The following is a 26,559-nucleotide window of genomic DNA, read 5'->3' as shown; positions in this document are numbered from 1 at the left end:
TGTATTTATTTTTCATTTATTTTCTGCGCTTGTGGCTTGCTTGTTATTTTGCTCTCTGTGTCCATTCGCTGCGCGCTCTTCTGTGTTTTTACTTGTCTCCCTTTTTGTTGCGTCACCTTGCTGAGTCGGCCCTCCATGGCGCTTGCGGGCCGTCAGCTCTCCGCGGTGTGCGGGCTAGCCCGCCTTCACAAGGAGGCCCAGGACGCAACCCAGGGCCTCCCATATGGTAGAGGGGGCCCAAATGATTGAGCCACAGCCGCTTCCCCTGTCAATATATTTTTAAATCTTGATTCTGTCTTCCAATGTATTCATTTCTTCTCTCACTTTTTATATAAACTGAAAATTTTTTCATATATGCAACTTATTTTCATAGAAATAGTTAATGGAGACATCAGTCAGGATAAGGCTAAGTACAGAACGCTGTGGCTTACCCTGGAAGCTCTCTCTGAAGTTCAGAACAGTCCACTCATTAACACCATTTGAGTTCTACAAGCTCAAACTGCACTGTCATCCAATCCATGTTCTACCATCTTGTCCACAAAATATTTTGAACTCTGTCAAATGTCACATTAATAGTGTGACTGACTAATCAAAAACATTCTCCTAATTAATTAGTTTAGTAAGTTTAACAAAAAGATAAAATGAGATTTCTTTGGAATGGCCTTTTCTTAACGTTCTTGGGCTGTCTTTTAGTAACTGCTGCTATCTTTTCTAAGCACTCTCAAAAATAAGCACATCTGCTTATTAATCTATTCCGGAATTTTGCCTGGAATTGACACCAAGTCTATTGTGTTTAAACTCTCTTCCTTCCAACTCCCCTTTACAAGATAACAACACTTACCCTTTCCCAATTCCCTAGGACCTCTCTCTAAATCCATGATTTCTTAACCATCGCCAACAATGGTTTCGTCTTCTTCTCTGTAAGTTTTTCTAGTACGCAGGGTGTGATTCACCTGGATCTGAAGAATTGAACTCAATTAAATCTGAAACCTTACTGTTAGCTACCACGTGCTGTAATCATCGCTACAAATAATCCCAGAGATAGGTCTGGAAACTTTATCTTATTTATGGAGCATGTCCAGGCTGGGAAACCTGCGTGCCCACTCAGCTATGTGCTGAGGGTCTGCTTTGTGCCAGGCATTTAACACACATACCGCACTTAATCCTGACCACAGCACTATGGAAATTGTGGTTCAGAGAAGAAGGTTGGCCAAGGTCACACAGCGAGAGTCAGGCTGAGTCAGAAGTCAAACCCGCGTCTGCCCAATTCCAACACCCACTCTCTTCCCGTGGAAATATACCTACCTAGGAACCTCATACTGTCTTCTCACCTATCCTGGGCTTCAATTCCCTTTTAAGTTTGCCCATTTTGTACTTTAGAGTATTAAGACACTTCTCCTTGGTGAAGAAAATGAGAACTCGTTAGAAACTGAGGAGCTCTGCTCTCTCCCAGCTGTCATAGGTTATAGGCACCCAGCACACTAAATTGAGCAGGTTCCAAACTCCGCGAAAGGGGCTTTGTTACTTTTTTCACAAGCTTCCAGCTCATTCTGCACTTCAACCCCAACTTCACCTCCCGTATTTCGCTGCAAATCCCCTTGGCCATTTTAACAAGCCTTGGTCACTCCAGGCCCTCTGGATCATATTCTGCCCCTTATGAGAAACCCAGTTTTCTCATATCAAATGGCTGCTCTTTGAAACTCATCTCCCTAAACATCAGGGCTCTTCTCATGCAGTCCTGATTGTCAAATGGAAAATGCCTCCAAACACCCTGCCCATCCTTCTCCAGACCCGTGCTATTCTCTAGTAGAGTCACAAGCTAAAGACACAGCTGGCACCTAACCAGTGATAAGCACCTTACCTGGGGGCAGGTCCATCTGCTGAAAGGCCTGATGAAGTGAGGTGTCAGGGTTCCAAGCACAGCAACTAGAGATGGATTTTCTGGTGCCAAATTCTGACTACACCACCCACACCTCTGTAGCCCTGGGCGTAACCTCTCTGGGTCTCAGTTCCTTTATCTACAGGATAGGGATAATAATTCTACCACTATAAACGTTACCTCTTACATATCATCAAATAAATTTTAATATTGGCATTTTTGTCCCCAGTTAAATCAAAGAAAAATGATCTGAGAGTTGAAAGCCCTGAAGGTCGCCCCTAGATTCATACCATGCAAATAGCTGCCTCTTCTAGCAAGAAGCAGCAAAAGAATTTTCGAGTTGTAAATGTCATTACATGCAAGCCAGAAGCCAGAAGCTGCAAACTCTAGTGCCAATGAAGCAGACAAGATGAAGATTGTCCAACTGGAGAGCTCCTGGCTCTTCTGAAGAGGGCAGCCCTACTCAACTCCCACTCGAAATTGTGGCCGCAGTATTATCAGGTACTTTATTTTATTTTTCCCCCCAAGAGATAACAGAAATCCAGACTTTTATGTAAAATCTCCCAAATTTCAAAGGTTGGCAAAAGATATTTTTTTTTTTGAACACTGAGAGTTTTAACAACATGCAACCTCTGTCCCAAACCCTGAGTCTGAAGCTCCCATCCTCCAGTCACAGAAAGCACTTGTAGTTATCACATGCTGTAACCATAACTACAAGTAATCCCAGAGCTAGGTCAGGAAACTTTATCTTATTTATGGAGCACCTCCAGGCTGGGAGACCTGCGTGTCCACTCAGCTATGTGCTGGAGTCACCCTTTTTTTGCCACAGATATTAGTTTACCACAAGACTGTTCTTGTCGGATCCCCCAGAATCTCCAGGGCAAATTGCTGGCCCATCCCAAGATTCCAGGCACTCACTGGTGATCTTATTTATGGTGTCAGTTACTAATGGTCCTGAGATTAAGAACTTGGTAGAGACAGATGCCAGGAAGCCTGTTGCTAAAATTGCCTATGTATGGTTAGGGACAGGGAGAGCCCCGCCCCTGCCCTGCGCATCTGTGAGAGGGGGCGGTTATCTGAGCAGTGCCCAGAGCGTCCACCGTCAAGCCTGTGGAGCTCACAGGAGGATCCATTTGGGGAAACCAGGGCTGTGGCAGCTGTTGAGTAAGCCTTGCTCATTTGAGGATTATGAGAGACCAGCGAGCCTCGATAAGTCACAGAGAGCTAAGTCTATCTTTGGGATCCAAAGAGCAGACTCCATCCATAAACAGCTAGAACTAGGGTTAGTTACGATTTAATGCCTACAAGTGGTCAAAATACATATTTTAAAGACTCATTGTAGCATTGTTTGTATTGGCATGAGAAAATAAATAAACAAAGTAAAAATAAAAGCAACCTAAATGTTTATCTATAGAGAACTGGATAAAAATATAGCACCTCCACATTACGAAGTCAATGAAATTTTTAAAAAGCTATCTATAGAATACTACATATGATATCAGCACTTTTTTGTTAACACAAATAAAGAAGACAAAACAAAGAAGGGAATAAAAATCTATGTGAGTGGACATGTGAGTACATATGTGAGTAAGCAGGCTGAACAGGCTTAGGAAAAATATCTGGAAAGATACACACCAAACACACCAAAGATACACACCAAAGATATACAATTGTACGTCAGGGGGAACTTTTTCATTGAATTTACCTTTGATATTTTATTTTGCTACAACAAGCAAAAATTAATTTTGTAGGCTAAAAAAGTAAATATGTAAAGAAAAGATTCCATCTTTATCAGATCATGTCAGCTCATATCAATTTAGTACACGTGATGACACCAATACTGTGCTCTCCTATCAAGAATATAAAAGTGAAAGCTCCTCCTAGCCTTTAGTTTTATAATCCAGCAGGGAGCATAAATGTATGTACAGTTTAGAAAAACTCAACAGCCCCAAGCAATTGATTCTTTCCTCTTTCAGAAGTAAAAGATCATTATCATTGTTCCTATTTAACAGATGAAGGAACGTGGGGTTAGAGAAACTGAATGCCAGTAAGTAGAGGAATTGGGTTCTGACTCCAAATTTGGGGAACTTTGCTACTGTATGCTTAAAGATAATATCTACTTTGGGGTTATGTATTTCTCAGAGTGTCATGACTGTGAAGAAGAAAAGATATTTCAATAAAAACTAAGACATATTTAGAAGTGCTAGGGCAGAAATGAGATTCCTGAGTTTTCAAGTTTAGCTTTCCACTTAAGCGAGCTTTTTCAGCTTAGTGCTGATTTTTCTTTTGACTGGTGTCTTTAAACCAAATCTGCTCCAAAGATTGACCACAAATCATGGGTGATACCTAGCTGTATTTCATAGGACATCAGAAATGGCAGGGATCTTGGCCATCCCTCCGTGTGGCCCCTCGATTTGATAGACAGGAATCTGAGAGGCCAAAAGACTGGCCACACGGCTGATGAATAGCAAGGGTGGGACTTGAAGCCGCTGCTCATTCAGCCCGTGCTTGCCACGGCTCAAGCTTACGAATGACCCAGTGAAGCATCAAACTAGTATTTCTGGGTACCCAGCTCACTAATCACGTGCTCCCACCAGTCTTACCCAGGCAAGATTCGCACTGGTTCAAAAGTTCCCCCGGTCAGTTTTAATGGAGTAAGCAGTCACAATATTTCAGTCATGTCTTTTTAGAACAGATTTTGCTAAGACATTGTTTTTAATCAGGAAGACAAATGAACTGAACACCACCACAACTAGCATTTATCAAGTGCTTTCCTGAAGTTAAGGTTTTTTATTGCATTATCAACTCACAACCTAGGAGTTAGATTATGATCTGCATTTTGCAGTTAGTCAATGCAAGAATCAGAGGCCCAAATCCAGGCCTTCTAATACGTCTAGGACTCTTTCCCTATATGCTGTCTTCCTTGGAAGCAGGAAGAGCATTGGATTTGGCCCAAGGATTGTAGTTTCTTTAGAAGCAGAGCATGTTACTAAAATGCCTGCTTCCAGGAAGGAGGCAATGGAAGTCAAACAGGAGTGCGTTTCCTTCTGTCGTCTCCTGATCTATGAAAGTGAACGGAGAGATCAGACTCCTGGAAAGCCGCTGCCTCCAGAACGGGCAGGAATCTCTGCTCACTTCTCACCTCGGAGATCTCTGCGTCTTGCCTTCAAGGCAGCTTCCTTCCCCTCTCTCAGCACAGGAAGCTCCTGTTCTGTTTAGGCAGTCTGCAAAGGCTGTGCTCCCTTGAAACAAATGACAGGTCTCAGGCTTGCAAATTCTATAAATGAGGGCTTTGGGCACTCAGAAATATTGGAGCCAAAGATTTAATATGTTCTTCATTTAAGTCGAAGTATCACTCTACCCTCCTCCCGCCTCCTCACTTCCTTTTTAATGTCTCCACTCATGAAGACATTAGCTCTGATCAGTGCCCACGGACTAACGCAGAGGGAGAAAAATGATGGTTTTGTTTGGAACAGTAGGGTCCCTGGAGTTGTGTTCCTGTGGTACAACTCTTTACAGAGCAGCTTTTTCTCTGAGATAATGAACTAGAATAAATATATTCCCTACTACCGGTTCTTCTTTAATTATTTCTCTAAACAGAAATGACTATGTCATTGAAAGCATAAAGTACACCTAAAAAAATATTCTGTACTAAAGCCTAATAGATTCAAGGTGTGACATCCCTAAGAACAGCCAAGTCACAAAAGAGCTAGTCATGCTGGGGGCCAAGTTAAACAACTCATGATTTTGGATCTCTGGGTCCTACAAGTATTCCTGAGTGTGGGCATATAAAAAGTCTGAGCAGGCAAGACGGACCCTGCCGAATCTTGCTTGATTTGGCCCTCACATGGGTAACTCTTCTGTGATTTGGCTTTCCCTGCATATCTCACACCTTCCCACAAATGACCTTTTCACTTTGTGGTTGGCTTTTCTGTTGTGGGTTAAGTGTCTGAACACATTCACGTCATCAAGTTCCTGGTGTGAAGATGACATCGTCACACATGGTCCTGCTCACCAGATGTGCAAGTGGGGCTGAAGTTCTGCTGGGACTCCTGCAATCATTTCTGGGATAATTATGAGTATAAAGATACGGCAAGATGATCAATGCCCTACATGTCTACATGGCACTGCCACTGTAGCTCCTCAGAGTGCCCAGCACTCTCTATCAAACCGAGCTTCCCCAGAGCTAATGGTGTCGAGTTCTAAAGCTTAGAACATATGTTGTTATTTCCTAGTATTCCAGAGCAAATTACTCTAGCATGAAACTTCCCAGAATTCCACAGGCATACAGCTCTACCTGACAGCAGGCTTCTGCATCCCCTGGGGTTTTTACGATACGCCACCCTGACGATGATTACCAGTCCTCTGCTTCTCCCATGGCTGTGTCGAGTCTTGCTTTCAACTATCCATCATCATCTCCAGGGAGATTTTCTTGAATTCTGAATAGAGCTCACTGCTTTTCTCCGTGAGGCCCATGTTTACCTAAGCTTGTTTCTGTTTCCAGTCTGTCTCTGCACTAGACTGTGCTTCTGAAGTGTACGGACCAGATCTTATCTACATATTACCAACACTTAGCATATGTCCTGTGCCAAAGAGGTGTTCAGTACATGTTGATGAGCCATTGTTGAAGGTTTAATTGAGTGGGTTTGGGGTGAATATTATTTCCAGGCCTGTGAATTCACTCTATTCCAGAAGCTCTTTTTGTTGCCAGTCTTAGCTTGTCATGAAATATTGATTATGGTTTGTGTTGACACTCGGCTAGAAGGGCATGCATCCAGCTAGAGTTGTCACCACAGAAAGACTAATTATTTTAACTCTCAAAGTGTAACTTTTTTACAGCAACTAGCAAGAGGCAGTACAGAGGAGGTGGGGAGACTGACTTACTCCCATGCTTTAACCCTAGAGGAGACATGGAATTTAGCAGCCGTTTGATTGACCTTTAGTTGGGTCTATAACTCAATGTTCTTTGGAACTTCATCCTTCAATTTCCCCAAAAGACTGCACTAGGTTTCATGGACATTATGAAACCAAACCATCTGATACGTTATCTGGGCCCTCACTCCTTGTCTCAACCTCCCAGCCACGTCCACATTCCTACCACATAAGCACATTCCTGTCTTAGACATAGACTGGGAGCCCCAGTGGAAATCTTTGCCAAATTCAACATCTTCAGTTTGCTTGAGGGAAGCTCTCTTCAGCTCCATAACGGAGGATGCCCTTGAATGCTTAAGTCTGGGAGAGTCTTGGATCCTGGTGGTCTGAGAAGAAAACTGAGTTTTCCCAACTCTGGGTTCTCTGGCCTCTGCCCTGATTCGTTGCTGCTAAGTCCTTATTCTCCTCTAATTACGAACAGTTAAAAAGACTGCCCCTGGCCATGTTTCAGAGGAATGAGCCAATGTTGGGATGAGACTTGGAGAACTTTAATGAGAAGATGTATATAAGCCCATGTTACAAAAAACAAAACGAGCGCTTACGAAAAGTTTCTACTGATGAAGCGTGAAACCCTCCTAAGACCAGCAGAAAGGGAAATGGGACCTGTGGCAGTTTGCCTGCGTATTTCTGGGAACTATTTCTGGATGAAGGGATAGTTGAACTAGTTTTCCTATGAAACCAAGACTAACTGGTGAGAGGAGCCAAGATGGCTGTTGGTTGAACAGGGTGACTCACTCTGTGAGATTCATCTCTGAGGAGCATCACAAGCTCAGGTCAAAAGCGTGGGCGCCATTGTAGGGTGAGCAGATCCTCATTCCAGGAACCCTGTTTGGAAGCCATTTGGGAAGACTGTTCCCAAACAGACTGTGTCTTTCGGGACTACAAATAACATTATATGGTGAGGCTTTCCATGCTCCTGACTTGGGGTAGGAAATGTCATCCAAAGACCTACAAAAAAACTACAGGCTGAGCAGAGTGTGATCCTAGTACATTAGAGATGACTTCCACATTCATGTCAGATGTGGGCTCTTTCTGGATGAAACCAGTAAGAGGTGATTTCTGCTATACTACTAGCTTTCTCAGGGCAGGAATATGGCTGCTACCTATAACATTTTCAGCACTTTGCCCCCTAAATAAATATAAAGCAAAAAATAAAGGTAACTAATGAATTGACTAGCTAATTTCTAATATGTTAATTGATAATGCAAGCTCAGAAGTCAGACTGCTTAAGTGTGTCTTGGGCAAGATATGTATGTATTCTCTCTGCATTTTTTCCTTGACTGTAACATGGTGTAATAATAATAATATATATCTTATAAAGTTGTTTCTGAGAATTTAATAAGACAATATCTGCAAGTGCTTAACTAGTATATAATAGGCACTTGATAAATGTTTCCTGTTTTATAGTTATTACTAACTGAGAAAAGTTCATTCTATGTTTTATGACCCTGAAGATGTTTTAGGAGAATGGAATGGAACTCCAACTGAAAGATGTATCTTACCAATGAACTCAATTCCGGCTGGGTAAAATCAAATGCTCCAGGTTGTTTTACCAACCAAGAGGCTGGAACAGGTTGTTTTCCTTTACTTGCTGGCCTCATTATAAGAAAAGCAGATTTTAGAAAACAGGGCTAGATTGGCTTAGGGGCTGGCAGAAGCTTGGCTAACAAATCTGTGCCTAACACATCTGTTTCCTTTTCTTACTAGGCACTCAGCTTTGACTGTTTTTCCCAGCTTCCCTTGCAGTTAAGTGTGGCCAGTGACATTCTAGTCTTTGTGATAGAGAGGAAGTCAAGTAGCCAATTCCAGGACTGACCCATAAACATCTTCCACGTTCCATCCTCCATTCTTTCTCCATTGCTAACTGAACGGAGAGGCGACAAGCTATGTCCTGAAGATTGTAAAGCCAAGCAATGGAAGTAGCCTGGCTCCAAGCTCACTGCTTGGAGAAGAGCCACCTCACTGGAAATCCCATGTGGGTTTGTGAGAATAGTGCAAAATAAATATTAATCTGTTGAGCCATAAAGATTTGGGGGGTTGTCTTTAACACCAGCTAGCAAGGGCTTAAGAGGGGTTTTACCTGCCCAGGAGTGGAAGAAGGATATACATCGTGACGAGTTGGGAGAACTAAATCCTCATCATGGAGTCCAGAAACTTCTAGACAGAACCTGTTGTAGGGTAGACTTGTCAATCCTTTGGCAGCTCTTTTATCCATGGTGGCATCACTGGGTGAAAATACTAAAAAGGAACCCCAAATCCCTTTGGTTTTGGGTGCCTCTTTAGGGCCTGCAATAATGTCTAATAAAAGCAGAAAGTGTGATTAGGAAGCATCTGAAGTGGGAAATGCCGTTAGGCTGGCCCATAAAAGATGAGTGCTATGAGCAGTAAAATGAGCTAAGAAGGAAAACATGATGAATGTTTTCTCAGCCTTGAGCAGCAAGGCCTCCTTTCACCTTCCCACAGGCAATGTGAGGCTGGCAGGAGAAAGCCAGGGGCTGCGTGCAGAGCCTGCCTCAGGGAGCTTGGCAGCAGAGCCTGGTTCTGGGGCCCGGTGGGGGCAAGGGGCAAAGGGGTAGACAGTGTGTCTCTGCTTTACCACCCCCTCCCAGCCCCTGTGGGTGCTTCACCCAGTTGGAGTTTCCCACTGAAATACTAGAAGGAATCCTAAATTACTCAAGTTACAGAGCTACGACACCACACATAGGAAAAGAGGATCCAGAATCATGTTGCCAGCAGCAGCAGGGAGGACATTTTGAGGTGTTACTTACGAGAGTGAACATCCTCTCCCCCAACCCCACTGTCATAGCTCATTGTCCCATACAAAGAATACTAGCCATTCTTGTCTTTACTACACTGCCCGCCCCCACCCTCATGCCTGAACCACCTCCTTTCTCCTCAGTTTGTGCAACTTCCTTGAATTCTTCAAAGTACCTACAATTCAAGTCCAGCCTTCTACATGAACCTTTTCCCCATTATTATAATCCCTGTAAATCTCATTTTTGGAAAAATATAGTAGTGGAGTGACCTGGGTTGAAGCCCTGTCTTTGTTACTAACAAGCTCTGTGATTTTGTGCAAGTTATGAAGCTCTGTGAGTTTAAGTTTCCCCATCTATAGAAAAGGTATTGAAACACAAACCCTAAAGGGTGGTTGCAAGGTGTAGCAGTTTGATATAATCGATGAATTCCAAAAAGAAATATGGGATTATATTTGTAATCTGATCTGTACCTGGGCATGACTGAGTTATGATTAGGGCATTGAGTCCCCACCCCTTGGTGGGTAGGGACTCACAGATAAAAGGCAAAGGACAGAGTTGAAGGTTTCTGATGTTGGAGTTTTGATGTTGGAGTTTGATGCTGAAGTCTTAAGCTGTAGCCCTGGGGAAAGAGACAGAGCCATTTGCCTGATAGTCTACAGCTGACCTTGTGGAGGAAACAGAGGAGCTGAGCCCAGAGGAACCCAGGAAGCCTGAGCCCTCACAGACGTCGGCAGCCATCTTGCTCCAACATGCAGAAATAGACTTTGGTGAAGGAAGTAACTTATGCTTTATGACCTGGTAACTGTAAGCTCCTACCCCAAATAAATACCCAGCAGATTTCTGGCATTTTGTATCAGCACCTCTTTTGCTGACTACTACACAAGGATTACAGGATATTACCCAGCATAATGTGTAACATGTAATAAACACGCAATAAAAATTAGGTTCCTTCTGAAATTCTTTAGCATATATGGTTTTTACCACCAATTTAATTCTTTCATTGTTCATAGTTTTATATGCATATATCTTAATTTCTAACCAGGCTGAAATCTGCTTGAAAGTAAAAAAATTCTAAACTCCATAGTACATAGAATAAATCTGAGAACATGGTCAAACCCCAAGCTGTATTGAATATTTGAGTTTATTAATAATAGTTAATTACTCATTATTAATTAACTGGTTGATTGGTCATTAGTTATAAACTTTTACCAAAGTCAGATGAAAGGAGTGACTTATCATCTGCTGAGGAAGCCTGAAGATAAGAATTTATTGGCACGCTACAGAAAGTAAATTCAGAGTTGAGGAGCCTCTAACTTGTCCCACTCCCAGAGGGCCTTTGGCAAAGAAGCATCAATGCTACAAATCCATCATAAGGACAAAAAATGCCTGTCCTCCACTGATGCAAATCTAGCAGAGCACGTCTTCCAGTGAGGATGTAGCTGCCCCTTACACAAGTTGGAGTAAGCAATTTCTAAGTTAGGTCTAGATTTGTACCAGCTCAAATGTCATAGGCTCAGAGCAGCCCTCTTAGAAAATCTGACTATGTAAGACTTCCTCCTCATTTCCCACTCACTCTCAATTCTCCCACTATTTTTAATTACCTCAAATAACCATTGCAATCTGAAATTATGCTATTCATTTATTTTTTAGTACACCCAATTATCAGTCTCCTCCCAGCAGACCCATGAGTTCCTTGCATGCAGGAATTTTTCTGATTTTCCAGGCTTTGTCCCAGCACGTGCAGCAGAGCTTGACACAGAGTAAGAATGAAATAAAAGTTTATTGACTTGAACCAGATGAATGAATAAATGAATGAAGCTGGTCATGGGTGTGGATCTCTCTGGAAATTAGATTTCCAATTGACGATCAGAGGAAGAAAAACTTTTGTGAAATTTATCTTTGTGGCTGGGTTTCCTTGAGATGACAGCGCTCCTTCAACTTACCAAATTCAAACTGGTTCACAAGAGCTTCTCTGAAATCCTCCGAGTTACGAAGCACTGAATCAAACATTTGGTATGAACGAAACAGCTCTGTCCTTGGATCTCAGGCCTCCACGCTCCCACTATTGAAAATATTCCACTGAAGAGGATATTAGTCCAGGGAAGTGAAAGGCTTTGGGTGTCTCCAGCTTTATTAAGTTGCCCGGTTTGAATTGAGATATACCCCCTTTCCTCCAAAACTTACTTATTATTGTCTTTTTAGTTATTTCATTTGATTCCACCATTCTTTACTTCTGTAAAATTTCTGAACAACCTTCTAAGTTCTACCTCCCCAGTGAAAACAATCCCAACTTGACTTTCTTGCCCTGGGCATCTTCCACTCTGAATTTTCAGGGACTCTATCCTTTGCTTCATATGTGCATGACTGCCTGAAAAGTGAATTCTTTCATGGAAGAAACTATGACTTGTTTGTTTTTATACTCCGTTACACATAATGGATGCTTGCTATATACTATCTAAATTAAATTTACATTAATCAATTGCAGAATAGTGTATAAAGTACAATAAAACTTTGTTAATTTAGGTCCCACTAATTTGGAGTGAATGATAATTTAGTCATGCAACCACTGTCAATATCCTTGCAAAATGTGTTTGGTAGACAAATCAACAATACGAACTAACATGTATTGAGAAGTCTGTAATAGGTCCAGAACTGTCATAGGCATTAAAGACGCAAAGATGAACAAGACAGTTTTTACTCAAGGAATGTGTGAAAGGGTTGAGCATCTTAACCTACAGAAGATTAACACTTTAATAAACAACTTTGTATGAAATCAGTATGTCAATGATTGTGTACCATTTCATTAAGGGAACTGGAGCATAGGCCTGACAAGTCTTTACCCAGTTTGTGTTAAGAAAAACAGTTTTATTACTTTCTCAAGTATGAATAGAAACATGTGCCATAATTCAGATATAACTGATGTGGATTATTCTAATTGCTCCAAATTACTGAAATTTTCTTTACTGAATATTTTAAATGATTATCAGTTACTCCTCTTAAATGAATGTGACAATTTATATTTCAGTTTGCATATTATCTAATCTCTGAAAACTACACAGGGCCTCAGACCAGTGAACAATATTGAATACCCTGCTGAATCAGTAAGAAATAACCATAAGCTTCATATGTAGTTATAAGCCTATGATTATGAAGCAAAAGTATGATTGAAAGATTTCTGAATAGGAGTGCCTTTCAAATGTTGAAACCTGTGATGCCTAATAAACCTACAATTCAGAGGCACTTGGTCATTGTTCCAGCAATTCTGGCAATGATCCAGTAGCTAATGGAATTAACTAACCTTTTAAGTCATTTATAAAGCCAAAGCACTGATTCTTTAAGAGTTTTTGCTCCCACAAACTAGGCTCCATTTCCAGTGAATTAGAGTGATAGTCAGCAACCTGAACCCCTCAAAAGCCTTGGTGAAACTCGCCAGTGAGTTCCCAACGCAACTGGCCACTGGAGAAGCAGCCTGGGGAAGGGCGGCTAAGAGCAGAGTTCACATCCTGGCTTTGCTGCTTCCCAGCCAGGTCGGTGTAGGAAGGTCACAGCCTCTCTGATCCTAGTCCCCCCCTTGCAAAACAGCCCTTCTTGCCCCATTCACCCTTCATGATTATAGTGACGCTCATGTGAGATAATGTGAAAGTGCTTGTAAATGGTATAGTCCTAAACACCTTGCTGTAAATTATTCTCTTTTGGTGCATGGGACCTCAAAATCACTCCTGCCATACTGGGTGGTACATCAGGGAGGAGGGTGGCGATATATTTACAATCATACATACTGTGACGGTTCGAAGCTGTATGAAGCCCCTGAAAATCATGTTCTTAAAGCTAATCTACTCTTGTGGGTATAAACCTATCACAGGTGGGAACTTTTGATTCAGTTACTTCAGTTAGGGCGTGGGCCAGGGTGGGTCTTAATCCTCTTACTGGAGTCCTGTAAGCAGGATGAATAGAGAGAAAGGGGGAGAGAAAGCCACGGAAGCCAGAAGCTGAAAGAAGAGGAGGGGGAGACCAGCAGACGCCACCATGTGGCAGAGGAGTCCAAAGAAAGCATCGCCTGATGAGGCCTTGATTTGGATATGTTCATGGCGTCAGAACTGTACGTTTGTAAGTTAATAAATCTCCATTGTAAAAGTCAACCCTTTTCTGGTATATGCATTTCAGCAACAGAGCAGACTAAAACACATACCAAGTAAAATCCAGCCTCAAGGGCATTCTAGTCTCAGCCCCTTGGGACACATCTTCTTTTCCGATTGTCCAAGATCCTCGTGGTAGTGCTGGGACTCCAGCAGAATAACATCGTCCCAACTGCACAGAACTTCAGGTCTGCTCTAGCCCCAGCTAGATCGCTTCCTACCTGAGGGCTTTGGTCAAGGATCTAGCCTTTTATAAGCTTGTTTTCTGATCTGTGAAATGGCACTAAAACTAATGCCTATCTCACAGAACTGTGGCAGTGCTAGATGAGGCAATCATGTAAAGCGTATGGTACAGAGCCAGGACCTAGCGGCACTGAAGAACACTATTGGAGTCACACAGGTTTCTGCAGAGAATGTCAAAGTGGACATCCCAGTAGAGTTGGAGGACTTGGTTTCAAGTCCGAGTAGCCTCTCTGACTAGCTGTGTGATCCTGGAGAATCCACTCAGTCTCTCGGGTGCTCAGTTATTCTTTGTGAAATGAGGAAGATGACGCTGGCCTCTTGGGGTTTGCATAAGGTCACATAACATAGCATATATGAGTGCGGTGCCCACTGGGAAGCATGATGCAAATGCACACAGCTGCTACTTATGTTTTTCATATTAAACACACAGAGAACAATTGCAAAGGTTTTATTTAGCCACTTTTTGTGCTTGGCACTTAGAAACAGAGTTCCGTGCATAAGGGCAAATTTTTATACACCTTTTCTTCATACATATTTTACATACCCTTTTTATTGCCCCCTTTTTTAATATCCATTATATTGGGCTCCCCACTAGACACATAAATACATTTATCTACAACACCTCAAAACCAAAAATCTTAATAATATCTGTATTATTTTACTTGGTGTTTTCTGCATTTCCACACCATTTTAAAAGTTTAGCCTCCACCAAGCATCACTTGTTTTCTTATCATTAAAGGATTTGAGAGGAAGGGGAAGAAAAAAGAGAAAAAAAACCCAAAACTTCAAAATGCAATGAACTATTTGATAAAAACAGAGCTCTAAGGGCAAGGAGAAGGGTGGGGAAGGCCCGTCTGTGATTCCCTGGAGTGGGGCTGGGTTTCTCCTGCCACAGGGCCCAGTGAGCAGGCGATCCAGGCCAGCTGTCTGATCTGGCATGTGGCAGGCCTCTGCGCCCAGGATCATCTGCTGGGATTGTAAAAGTCTCCCCTTCTTTGCACTCCTTTTACCTCCCTCCCGCTGCCAGGCTACGTGCTGTGCAACTGGCACTTCCCACTTTTGGGTCCCAATGGTCAGAGCCATGGGGTCAAGACGCGTTTCCCTGCCCCAGCCCCTCTCATCAGCGCCCTGACCATGCACACCTGTGCACCAGGCAGCACGCACAGGGTCCCAGGGAGAGTTAACCCTCAGAAACACCACAACTCTTTCTACAGTCTGTAGGGAAAACAAAACAAAAACGAATTTCCTTGGCAAACTGAAACTCTCGTCATTTCTCCCACTATCTCAGTCTTGCTCTCCGCCTCTCTCTCTCTTTCTCTCTCTCTCTCTCCCTCTCTCTCTCTCTTGCTTGGCTACTCTTACTCCCTCTTTTCATTGGCACCACGGGGAACACCAAGGATAGCATACCGAGTGAAGAGAGCCAAAGTTTCAAAGGCATCTTTTTCAGGAAGACAAGTCCAGGTAGAGTGCTGATGTCTTCCCACCCTTGTCAAGGGAAGGGGTTCCAGGACACACGGTTCATTCCAGAAGCAGGTTAAGCTGCAGAGGAGAAAGGCTGACCGCCACAGCTGGCCCAGTCCATCTAGTGTTGTACATAGACAAATTCTTGGTGAAAGCACCCATTCTGGGTGTCCCTCTGCAAAGAGTTCACCCAGTTCAGGCATGTATGTTTGTGTGTATGTGTGTGAATATATATATGTACATATATATATGTCTGCATGTAAGTGTGTGTAAATTTTCATGGTTGCTACACTCCAGCATCTCCTTTAAATTGACGACGATTATTCAGTCTCTTCAAAGGCCACTCGGGAGTAGACCACGCTTTATAAAGCAAAGGTTTTCAAAAGCAGAACAGCCACGGAATCAGAGATAATTCCACTGCAAGGATCCTTCCGTGGCTTAAAAGTGTCTCTGGTTGTTCTTGGGTGTTTTCTTCCTCCAGGAAAACGATAATAAGAATGCACAGTTCCTGTTCTTCAAGGGTCTCGGCCGCCGAAGGGGCGGTCTGTCCACGAGGCTGGGGCTGGGCCGCGGAGCTCCCGGCGCTGCGCCGGGCCTTAGACCATGTGCACCGACATCTGGGAGGAGGAGCCCGGCACCGCCCCGTACTGCCGGCCGTCGCAGGCGTTGGTGGCCTGCTGGGTGCCGGCCGAGGGGCTGATCATGTGCACGCTGTGCTCCATCCCCGTGGGCAGGTACTGCCTCTCTCCAAAGGCCCCGTTGGACGGCGACGAGCAGAGTAAAGTGCTTTGGGAGGCGCTCAGTTTTTCTGGGCTTGCAGCCAGCCTCGGGGAGGTGGGGAAGTTGTAGCCGTACAAGTTGTAGGGATTGTGGAGCGAGAAGGCATTGTAGGAGCTCTGCTGCATGTGGCCGCCCCCGAACATGTGCGGCGACGAGGAGCCGGAGGCGGCGTTGCCCGCCTGCATGACGTACTGGAACTGCGACGGCGGGAAGGACCCCAGCTGGCCGCCGTAGGCCTCCATCTTGCCGTTGCTGGGCAACGAGGGCGGCGTCGGGATTCCTGAGAGGAGGGCGGGAGTCCTCTGCGGCACGAAGGTCTCGGCGGGCGGCGTGGGCGCCGCGCTGCCGCTCGGGAGCCGGTTGTAGCCGCCGTCGCCCAGCCCCGCGTAGCTCTGCAGCGCGCCCATGTTGCCGCGGGCGCACGGCGGGTACTCGGAGAGGTTGAGGTTGCACAGCTGGCTCTCGCGGCAGCCCACGTTGAAAGTGTTGGGGGCCAGGTGAAAGGTCGGAGGAGAGCAGGACGGAGACAGAAGGTGCGAGGACGCCGAAGGGGACGGAGTCCCCGTGCTGGAAGTGGTCGGGGAGGTGCCTGTGCTGCCCCCTGAAAAACAAGACGGAAAGCCTAGTGAGACGGAGGCCTCTGAAGGTTAGACGGCGCAGGCCAAATGCAGGCCCGGAGGAGATGCCCTCGAACGCCCAGGATGGGCTGGCCGCCACAGGAACGTGGCTCTCAGCCCCGCGGACGTCTGCGACGGTCTTCCCACCCCGCGCGTGCGCCCACACGGCCCAGGAGAGAGGACAAAGCCTGAAAAAAGAACGCTGAGCTCTTGTTTGTTTCTCTCTGTAAGAGCCTTAATAAATCCTGTGAAAAGAAATAAGCCTTCCAGATACTCACTTTGCCATATTTCACTGTCACGTTCACTTTCAAACGAGCCCACTGATGAGCAGCGTAAAGCCCCAGCTCAACTTTTCCCATTTTCAGTGGAAAGGCACCAAATGTGTATTTTAACCAGGGAGTGTTTCTACTTTACCATCGTCTTCCAGCCAAAAGCGCAGGACCCGAATCTCAGAGGAAATGGAGTCGTGGGGCAGGGTAGAGTGCCGAGGCAGGGCTCAGACCTGGCAGGGCTAAGCAGAGGGGCGCGGGTAGCAGCCCCTGGGCTGTGGGTTGGAAGTTCTGTCATGTGAAAGATGCGAGGAGCAGTTACACAGTCAGATAAAGCAAAGGGGACCTGAAATCAAATCATTACCATCCAGAGGCCCTGCTAATCGCCCTTTACAGGAGCCTGGGCCAGTCTCAGAGAATGAAACAAACACTCCAAGTTGAATGTTTGGAATTGGAGATTTGTAAGGACAAGGGGCCCAACAGGACATAAACTGACCTGAAAGTCGGAAAACCTGGGGTCTTCTCACAGCTCTGCCACACTCAGCACACACACACCTGTTAACCCAGGCACACCCCTTATCCTTTCTGGGATTCAGTTTCTTTGTCAAGAAATGAGGATTGGGGTTAGACCCATGATTCTCAAGCTTAGCTGCACGTAAGAATCATCTGGGAGCTTTAAAAAAGTGGATGTTCTACAGTTCTGTCTCAGAACAATCAAATAGAAATTTCCACACTGGTATTTTTTAAAGCTCTCCAAATGATTCTAATGAGCAGCCAGGGTTGAGATCCAGTCATCTAACTCAAATTCCTCATTTCAGAGTACCCAGAGGGAGTGGATGCGGCTCACTTGGTGGAGCACCTGCTTCCCACACGGGAAGTTCTGGGTTCAGTCCCCTGTGCCTCCTAAAAACAAAAGCAAACAACGAGCAGATCAACAGCAACAACAACAAAACCGGCTTGGGAGCCGATGTGGCCCAGTGGTTGAGTGTCAGCTTCCCACATGCGAGGTCCTGAGTTCAGTCCCCTGCCCTGGTACCTAAAAAAACAACAGCACCAGAGGATGGCCCTCAAGCTTGAGCATGCATCAGAACCCCTTGAAGGACTTTTTAAAACACACCTTACAGTCTCCACCCCCAAAGTTTCAGGTTCAGTTGGTCTGGGGTGGGAGCAGGTAATTTGCATTTCTAACGAGTTCCTGGGTGCTGCAAAGCTGCTGATCTGGAGATCATGTTTTGGGTTAGAAGATCTCCAGTTTCATCTCTAAAAGTCCTTGAATCTGTATTTTAAAAGGTTACTCCTATGATCTGTGGACGTCAGAACTGAATTGGTGGCTTACACGTAAACGGACCAAGTTCTAGTTCAACCCAACCTTCTCCAAAGTCATTCCCAGGTGGTATGAAAAGGCCAAAAATGACCTTTACAAGTCTCCCCTTTCCTGGGCCCAGGAATCCACATTGCAGTGTTCACCTCCTTGTCTGAAGCTGAAGACAGTGATGAGTGCTGGAGCTGCTGGACATTCATTTGAATCCCAGAATGAGCTGCTGTTTCGTTTCCTTGAGGGATCTCCGCTTCCATGACGGAATTCCCTCCTCAGTGGAAGGTTAGGATTTCTCAGAATTGAGAGCTGTTATTCTCCCTTTAGGAGATCCACAACTCATGTTGGGACTCTTAGAACCTGAGCTGCTATAAAAGAATAAAGGGCTTTTTAAGTAGAAAGGAGCACAGGTGAGATATTTATCCATAAGGAAAATGGGCAGAAAATCAGCAGGTTCCAGGGATATTGGGATACAAAGATACCATCTACAGTGTGCTGGGAATGAGGATCCCAGATGTGTGCTTTGAGATGCTGATGCCTCAAAAAGGCCCCAGAGCTAAATCAAATCTCTGAAGAATTTTTGGCAGGAACAAAAGTCCTCAGCCTATATCCACAGATACAGTTCATCCTACGGCTGTATAAAAAATTTGGCTCTTGCTAGTAGTTTTTCAGAGTTAAATTTTTATAAAGCCAAACTAGAACTTCAATTTTAGCCTCACTGGAGGAACTGCTTCTGACCATTGGAATTATAAATTAATAGATGATGGTTTTAGAGTCATTTCAGGAAATCTCCTTCCTTGTCTTCTTGGTCAAGCCTGAAATTTCTTTCATCAGGATAAAAAGACTGCTATTCCACAATTTGAGATAAGGCCAGTATGCAAACACCTCTGGGAGAGGTAAAGTCAGCAGTTAGCTATAGCGGGAAGAGCACCAAGCTCAATCCTAGGTCAGTCAGCTTGCATCCAGTCCAGCACATGACCACAACAAGGCAGTGCCTAATTCTCCTCCTCTGTGAAATGAACTTGAACTAGTGACCCTTAGTTTCTGTCCTTCTCTGACATTGTATCTGCATCTGGTAATTAAATTTATGCTAAAATTTAACTGGCCAATTTAAAGTACTTTCCAAGGAGTTATTTTAATATAAGGAAGGATTTCTGGAAGGGGAAGTTTGAGGAGGAGAAGAAACATCACATGCTGCTTGTTTGTGGACTCCTGAATGGCCTAGCCTACAGTGAGAAGACGTTTGGAGATTCATTTTCTGCATGTGTGTGGTTTCTCTTTAAGGTATTCCATACACTTCCCTCCTCTTCCACCTCCAATGCCATGAGCTTCAGTGAAATAAGTGCGATGGCACGAATGGAGAAACCTGACTCCAGCTGTTAAGAGATCTGTGTTTTACAGGATATGTATCTGGTCCCCTCTCTTTGAAGGTCCCCCCTTGCTCTCCATGAGCTGGTGTTTATGTGGTCCCCAAGGAGACCACCTGTTCAGCAAGCTGCACTGTCCAGTTACAGGTCCTCTCCATAGGCCCTCGCCCTGCAGCTGGAGGCGCAGAATGGAGCAGATGACTTTTTACAACTCTAAGTGGTTTTCTCGGATGGCCCAAGATGGAACGAATGGTACTGATTTAAGGTTCAGTTGGTTTCACTACGAAAAAATAAGAAGGGAACTATTAACAAGTTACAGGGATTTCTGCTGAGCAGATGAGAGGCACATGTTAAAAAGTTTGTAGTCAGCTTGCTTTGACTTTTAAATGACACTCACTGGAAATGAAACTTGGTGGCCTGCTGAGCTTCACGGGACAGGACTATCCCCATGTGAAGTAGTATTTGAAGGGGGAGAGCAAGCCTGTCCAAGAGAAGGTCACATTGCTTCCTTTGAAGAAACGTTCTCATGCACTTGAAGTACTCGTTATAGCTAATGGCGATGTTTCAAGTCCACATCGAGAGAGAAGACGATGGCATTCATTTTGCAAGGAAGTCAGCAGAGATACTGAAAAGCCGTTACTCTCTTATGATCTAACAGCTCTGTCAGCTGTTAAACAAGATTGAGAGTGCCACCCAAGTGCAAAATAAGCATAAGGAGGCAGCCCACCCTCCCTGTGCACTGCAGCACTTAGAAGAGCTAAGGCAGTGTGGCCAAGCCACACTGAGACAAAAGGGTCAGAGCTGCTGTGCACACAAAAGCCTGCCTCCTCTTTGGGCAGAGCGTCCTCGTCCCTTCCGCCTCATTCCCACCTACCTGCCAGGTCCTGAATACTCTAAGGATCTTGATATAAACTGTATTTAATGAATAAACATGGAACACAGTCAGGAATCCCAGGCTCCAATCCCAGCTGTCTTACTGATGACAGGCCCGTGGCACATTAGCCTCCCCGAGCCTCGGGTTCCCTAGCCACGGAAATGGAAACACCAAGATGGCCGCTGTAGGGATGTCTGAAGCAATAGGTGAGATGATAAATACTCCAAAGTTCCCAGAGCAGTACTTGGCACATAGGCATGAAATATTTGTTTTCTTTTCCTCCTGTGAGAGAGGAAGGAGTGAAGGAAGGAATGAAGGAAATAATGTTACGGCATTTGGGTTCCACTGGGGATGACTTTCGTGTGTTGGCTTCTGTCGGTAGAGGGGAGCATCTTGCACCTCAGTGCACTGAGGAGCATTATGTCCCAACAGGTAGAGGAGCCGCCACTGCTGTGAATGAAGTATCCCTGGGCACATGACAGCTATTTGTGTGCTCAGGCCATAGCCCCAAAGGCTAAAACGACTCTGGTTCTTTTCTCAACTATCCACACCATCTGCCAGGGGAGAAATGGGCTGCCCCGGCGGGCCATGTCTTCTCAGACCAAGTGGAAGAGGAACTGACAGAACACACATAGACAGATTAGTGTCTTGCCCACTGTCCTCGGAGATCTTAATCCACTTATGAGAGCCAATTAAAAGGTGATGCTCTGGGTTGCTTAAAACTCTTGGGTGTCCCAGGACCAAGTCTCCACCTCCCAGTTCCTTTCATCCTTTTTTGCCCATGGACCAAAGTGAGGAGATGCATATTAAAATTTGCACACAACATTAACTTGATCCCATATTGGAGGCTAACAGCCAAAATTTTTTAAATTAAAAAAAAAAGAACCCATGTTTAGCAGTGATCCCATAAAAGGACAATAACCTAGAATATACATGTGCGCAATGAAGACAAGTTAAATGTGACTGTGAAAATCCTGAATACCAAACCTGCTGACTTTTGCATCTTTAAATTGATCACTTCCAGATTGTAATATGGTGGCTTTCACATACAGTTTCCCGTTGGGTTTATTTTGTTGTGCTTTTCTCCCCCCAAAACTGAAAAACAGTAAGACAAAACCCCATCTGGGCTAGTAAAGAATAAATTTCCATGTAATTGCTTAGTTCCACGAGCCAGACTCTTCTCTTGTATAACTCAATGGCATCTGTCCCTGAGGAGTGCTGACTCACTGTGCGTCCTTGAGAAGCCTTCTTTGAGGCTTTCAAACAGGTACAAGGTAAAATGTCAGCACTCCTTGGACTGAGCCCATGGAATAAATCCAAAGGCCATAAGGTTTAACGAGCACAGCTCTGTTCATCTCAACTAAGGAATCATACCCTTCTCATAAATGCAAATGTGAAACATAATATTGCTAAAGGGAATTGGGGGATTTTGTTCTTAGAAGAATGCCTAGTGTGTCCTTCTCCATAAAATGTAAAGGTATGCACAGATCCCAACTTCTTCCCTGTAAAGTAGCTTTTTATTCATCAAATTCTCATTTTCCACACTGGTTCTCTGTGTCCTAAGCCTCTTCTCTTGGTTGGTTCTATTTCACACCTGCCACATTCTCCAGGTGAGCCACCTTTGCATTTTCACTAGATTGTTTTCTCTGCCACTGGTTTTATTGCTTCCCTTGCTGCAGGGCCCATCTGATGTTGCTGTCTTTTGCAGTTCACCCCCTCTCTCCGGGCAACAGTACCCAGTTTTCCCACTGGGAAATACTCCCTCTCCCACTCTCGCCCCTTCATCCCTACCTCTGACTTGGACCATCAAAGGATCATATTCCCCCGGCCACAGGAACTAATCTAGGGATTACCCAATCAGAGTAGTCAGTGTCAGTCAGATTTTGTTAGACCTCCTAGAGAGAGGCCCATGCCCTTTTCCATTGGATTTAAACCTAAAAAGATGTGGGGCAGGGCTGCTGTCAGCCATGTTAGCACCATGAGGAACCTGAGAATAAAGCCAGTGTGGAGGACAGCAAGGGCAAGAGATGGAGCAAGACCTGCCTGGGTGAACTTGCTCGGAACTTTAGATCAAGCTTTGCCTAAACTCAGCTACTTACATCGTTTTGGTTTCATGGGCCAATGAGTTCCCTTTTTATTTAAGCCATTTGGGCTTTATTTCACATAGAGCACTAAGAATTCTAATTGATACAGTGCTCTAATTTACACATTATTCCACTGTGAATCTGAAAGGTTGGGAATGTTAGAATAAATCTGTAGGAGAGAGAAATGGAAAGGAGAGTGGTAAGAATAGGTTACAGACTCCTCTGTCAGTTGGAAGCTATGGATGATTCCTCCCTAAAACATGATAAAATCCCTAGGAGTAATAAGGGATTTCAGCCATCTGGACCCCTGATGGATATCTAGCTCTCCTAAAAGAAGAACATCTGATAAAATATTGACTTAACTTGCAAAAAAAAGTAATCTCTCAAATTGTTAAGGAAAAGTAACAAAGTTAATGAATTGAAGAAATCCTGGAGATTATGAAAGTAGCTTTTCATATTAGCATTTATGGAAATACAGTTGTAGAGAATATAAAAACATCAACTGTTGGGTTTTCCTGTAAAGATTTTTAAAATTTCAGAGCAAATATATGTACAGATGCATCACAAGCAAATCTAGACAGGAAGGTGATTCCAAAAACTAAGTACAAACCACAAGTGATAAGATAAAAAAAAAAAGAGAGGCATCTAAAGACATCCAAGTGGCTATTCTCTGATGGGATTATAAACACAATTTTAAAAGACATAAGGAAGGACAAATAAAGAAGGGCAGGTGAAACAGTGGTATAATCCCATAAGTATAGTGCCAAGAAGCCCAGAATTAAGCTGATAGATTTTCATGAGTGATTCAGATTCTCTTCTTCCTTCTATAGGTTTATTCTTTCAAATAAGGCATATCATTTTAATCAATTAATTCTTGTCATTAATTGTTTTCCAACAAGACTTATCATCACTAGAAAAACTTAAGAAATGTTAAATGATAGTTGACCAGATATATGAACAGGCCAACATTATTCATTTCTTAGTGTTAAATTTTCAAGGTTCATTTATTCACCATAAGCATTCATATACAAATACCTGACACTATAAATAACTGTACCCAATGTTACTTTTTTATTTTTTTCACTTGAGAATTTATGGACACTTCCTTTGCTATCCTTTACCAAACTTGTTTCCTTCCTGGAGCCTGATTTACTTGTTTGTTTTCTAATCTCCCTCCCCTTCAAATTTTACCCTAAAGCTGTATTAATTTGTCGAGCTTTTTACCAAACACCTTCCCACCTGCCCCTATGATACAGAACCTACCAGAGTCGATTCACTAATATTGGTTGACTTAGTGAGCACCAAATATGTGTCAGATAGCATGCCAGGTACTAGATACTTAATAGTGAGACCAAAACATAGCAGAGAAATGTGGACAAGAGTTATGAATCAAATAATGACACAAATAACCAGGAGCACACACTAAGGGGACTTAGCATACCCTGGATGGCAGAGAAAGTTTTCCCAAGGAACTGGTATTTGAATGGAGACGTCAAGGACAGATAGCATTACTAAGAAGACAAGTGGAGTGGGAAGGAGACTTCCAGGCAAAGGGGACAACATGTGGAGGGAAAGACACGACATGTTTAAGATCAGTGATGCTGGAACGAGAGGCAGAAAGAGGGCAAGTGGCACAGGCTGAAGCTAGTGGAGCAATGCTGGTAATAATAGGAAAAGTAACAGGGGACACTTATTGAGCATTTATTGTGCCCTAGATACTCTTCAATGCATCTTACACATATCATCTCGTTTAATTCTCATGATCACTATCTCCATTTTCAAGGAGAGGCAGCAAAAGCCAGAACCTGCAAGGTCCAGTAGGCTGTGTTAAACAGTTTGGTCTTTTGTACATAAAAACTGTGCCCATTGAAAGGTTATAAGCAAGTTGAGGTAGGGGACTGATGGGAACAGATGTGTGTTTTGAAAAAAAAAAAGACTTGACTGCTGTACGGAGAACAGCTTGGAGGAAGAAAAAAGAAGCTACAGAGGGCATCACTGCCACCCGGGTGAGAGAGGGAGACAGCTCAGCATGAAGTGATGTCAACAGAGCTTAGAGATGAACAGAATCTAGAACTTGTAAAGGTCAGACACGGTGGGTGGGAGAGAGGAGGAAATATCCAGGGCGATGGCTCGTGGAACTGAAAGGGTGGTGGCATCCTTCCCCAAAACAAGGGCACCAGGTCTGTGCGGTAGACGGTGGACTCAGTGTTGGACACACTGAGCTTAAGGGACTTTGGGGACAAAATAGGATGTGTAATCAATGACTTTGCTTTAGTGGGTTGAACAGAAGGCTCCCCAACCTCTACCAGGAGTTCCTCATTCTTGTGCTGTGAGCAGGTTACAGAATCAAAATCCCGTTCTTCTGCAGCCAAGAAGGGGATGCTTTAAAACAACTCTGAATATTCTGTTGCGAACAGAGCTGATGGACATTATTCCCCATCTCAGTGACAAGTGAGACCTGCATAAGTGGCTGTCTTTGAGTCACTGTAATGACTCAATTCAAAGGCGGCTCTCCACTGAATTTTCCTTCTTTCCCCATCTTTTACTAGCATTAACTTGTTCGGTGTCTGAGTCCTCTCACTGGCCAACCACTAATTGATATAAATTAAACTGATTTTTAAAAATCCCATCACTATCAGAGACTTTCATAGTACTGCTAACTCTTTAACTGCCTGGCAAATACTAAAACACCCAGGAGTGTAGAACGGTGTCTAGTGATGTCTGATGGCAACTGAGGGGAAAGGAGGGCTTCCGGGTGACAGTTCTCCTCCTGTCCACAGATGAAGACACGTGGCCAGCTCTGGTGCCACTGCTCCGGGATGGTTCCTTTTAGCACAACAGCTGTCAGACTGCTTGGAATAGTGGCTCACAAAAACTCTCTCAGCTTTGGCCACACAAATAATTTCATTATTATATGCAAACTGAGGCATATCTTTTGCTCAAAGGTATCTGTCAGAACAATAGCAGGATTGCACTTGACTACAGCTGACCTGGGCTCATCTTTTTCCTCTTGGGTCTTGTTTGCGTCAGTCAGTGTCCCCAAGAAGAGCTGACTTGGTTAGGTCATTTCCTGCTCTGTCCAAGCAGAAGCCGTTCCTGAAACGTAACTGCTGTCTCCAGACCCACCACACTCTCCAAAAGTATCAACTCCCTTGCTGACTCAGGTAAGATGTCTGAAGAGAAGACCGTGCGCTTGATTTCATCAAAAATGAAATACAAACCTATTTAGAGTTAATGCTCATCCGAGCAGAAAGGCTGATCCAGCCTGCAGCAGCAGCAGGTGCACAACTATGCGAGGGCAGCACGTTTGACTTGCCACATAAGCATGTGCCCGAGGCAACGAGGCACAGTTGACTCATGGAGGGCATCAGTCTTATCGGGCTCTCAAGCGGGCATGAACGCCGCCAATCTCCCCTCGCTGAAGGGAGTCACTGCACAGTCAGTGTGCCACTGACGTTTCCACTAGTAGTTCACCCCTTTACTTCTCCTGAGACACTAAACAGCTCAGCACAGAAGGCAGTCTCTTGTTACGAGCAATACTGTCCTGAGTTCCTGGAATTCTTAGTTCCTATGGGAATAGGGGATGGGCATTGCTGCTTTTACATCCTTGTTCACATTAAGAAACAAAGTCACATGTTCTTTAATAATGAGACTCCGGATCAAGTTCAGTGTATAGTTCAAAAATATATACCAATTAAAAAGAGGTGTGACTTTTCCTCTAGTTCCACCCCAACATTAGATGAGTCTGATATTTCCAAGCTCATTTCCCCACCTCCCAATAAAAGGGGATTACTGAAGCGATGGTGTGATTATGCTTCGAAAGTTCAATTTCTCTCTTAACCCAGT

At 44.1% G+C, this 26,559-nt stretch overlaps 1 protein-coding gene across 1 annotated transcript in view; it reads right to left on the bottom strand.

The window, feature by feature from the left end:
• Positions 1–14,397: 14,397 nt before the first annotated feature.
• Positions 14,398–26,559, bottom strand: part of TBX15 (T-box transcription factor 15) — a 99,545-nt gene continuing 87,383 nt past the window's right edge. The window contains exon 8 of the mRNA XM_004456605.2: positions 14,398–16,788. Coding sequence (XP_004456662.2) covers positions 16,004–16,788 — 785 coding nt within the window. The 3' untranslated portion in view covers positions 14,398–16,003. The remainder of the gene's footprint in view (positions 16,789–26,559) is intronic.

The sequence above is a fragment of the Dasypus novemcinctus genome, chromosome 9, assembly GCF_030445035.2.
Source record: "Dasypus novemcinctus isolate mDasNov1 chromosome 9, mDasNov1.1.hap2, whole genome shotgun sequence".
In the NCBI taxonomy this organism is placed as follows: Eukaryota; Metazoa; Chordata; class Mammalia; order Cingulata; family Dasypodidae; genus Dasypus; species Dasypus novemcinctus.
The sequence above is the reverse complement of the archived record's forward strand: the minus strand, read 5'-3'. Positions and strand labels throughout refer to the sequence as shown.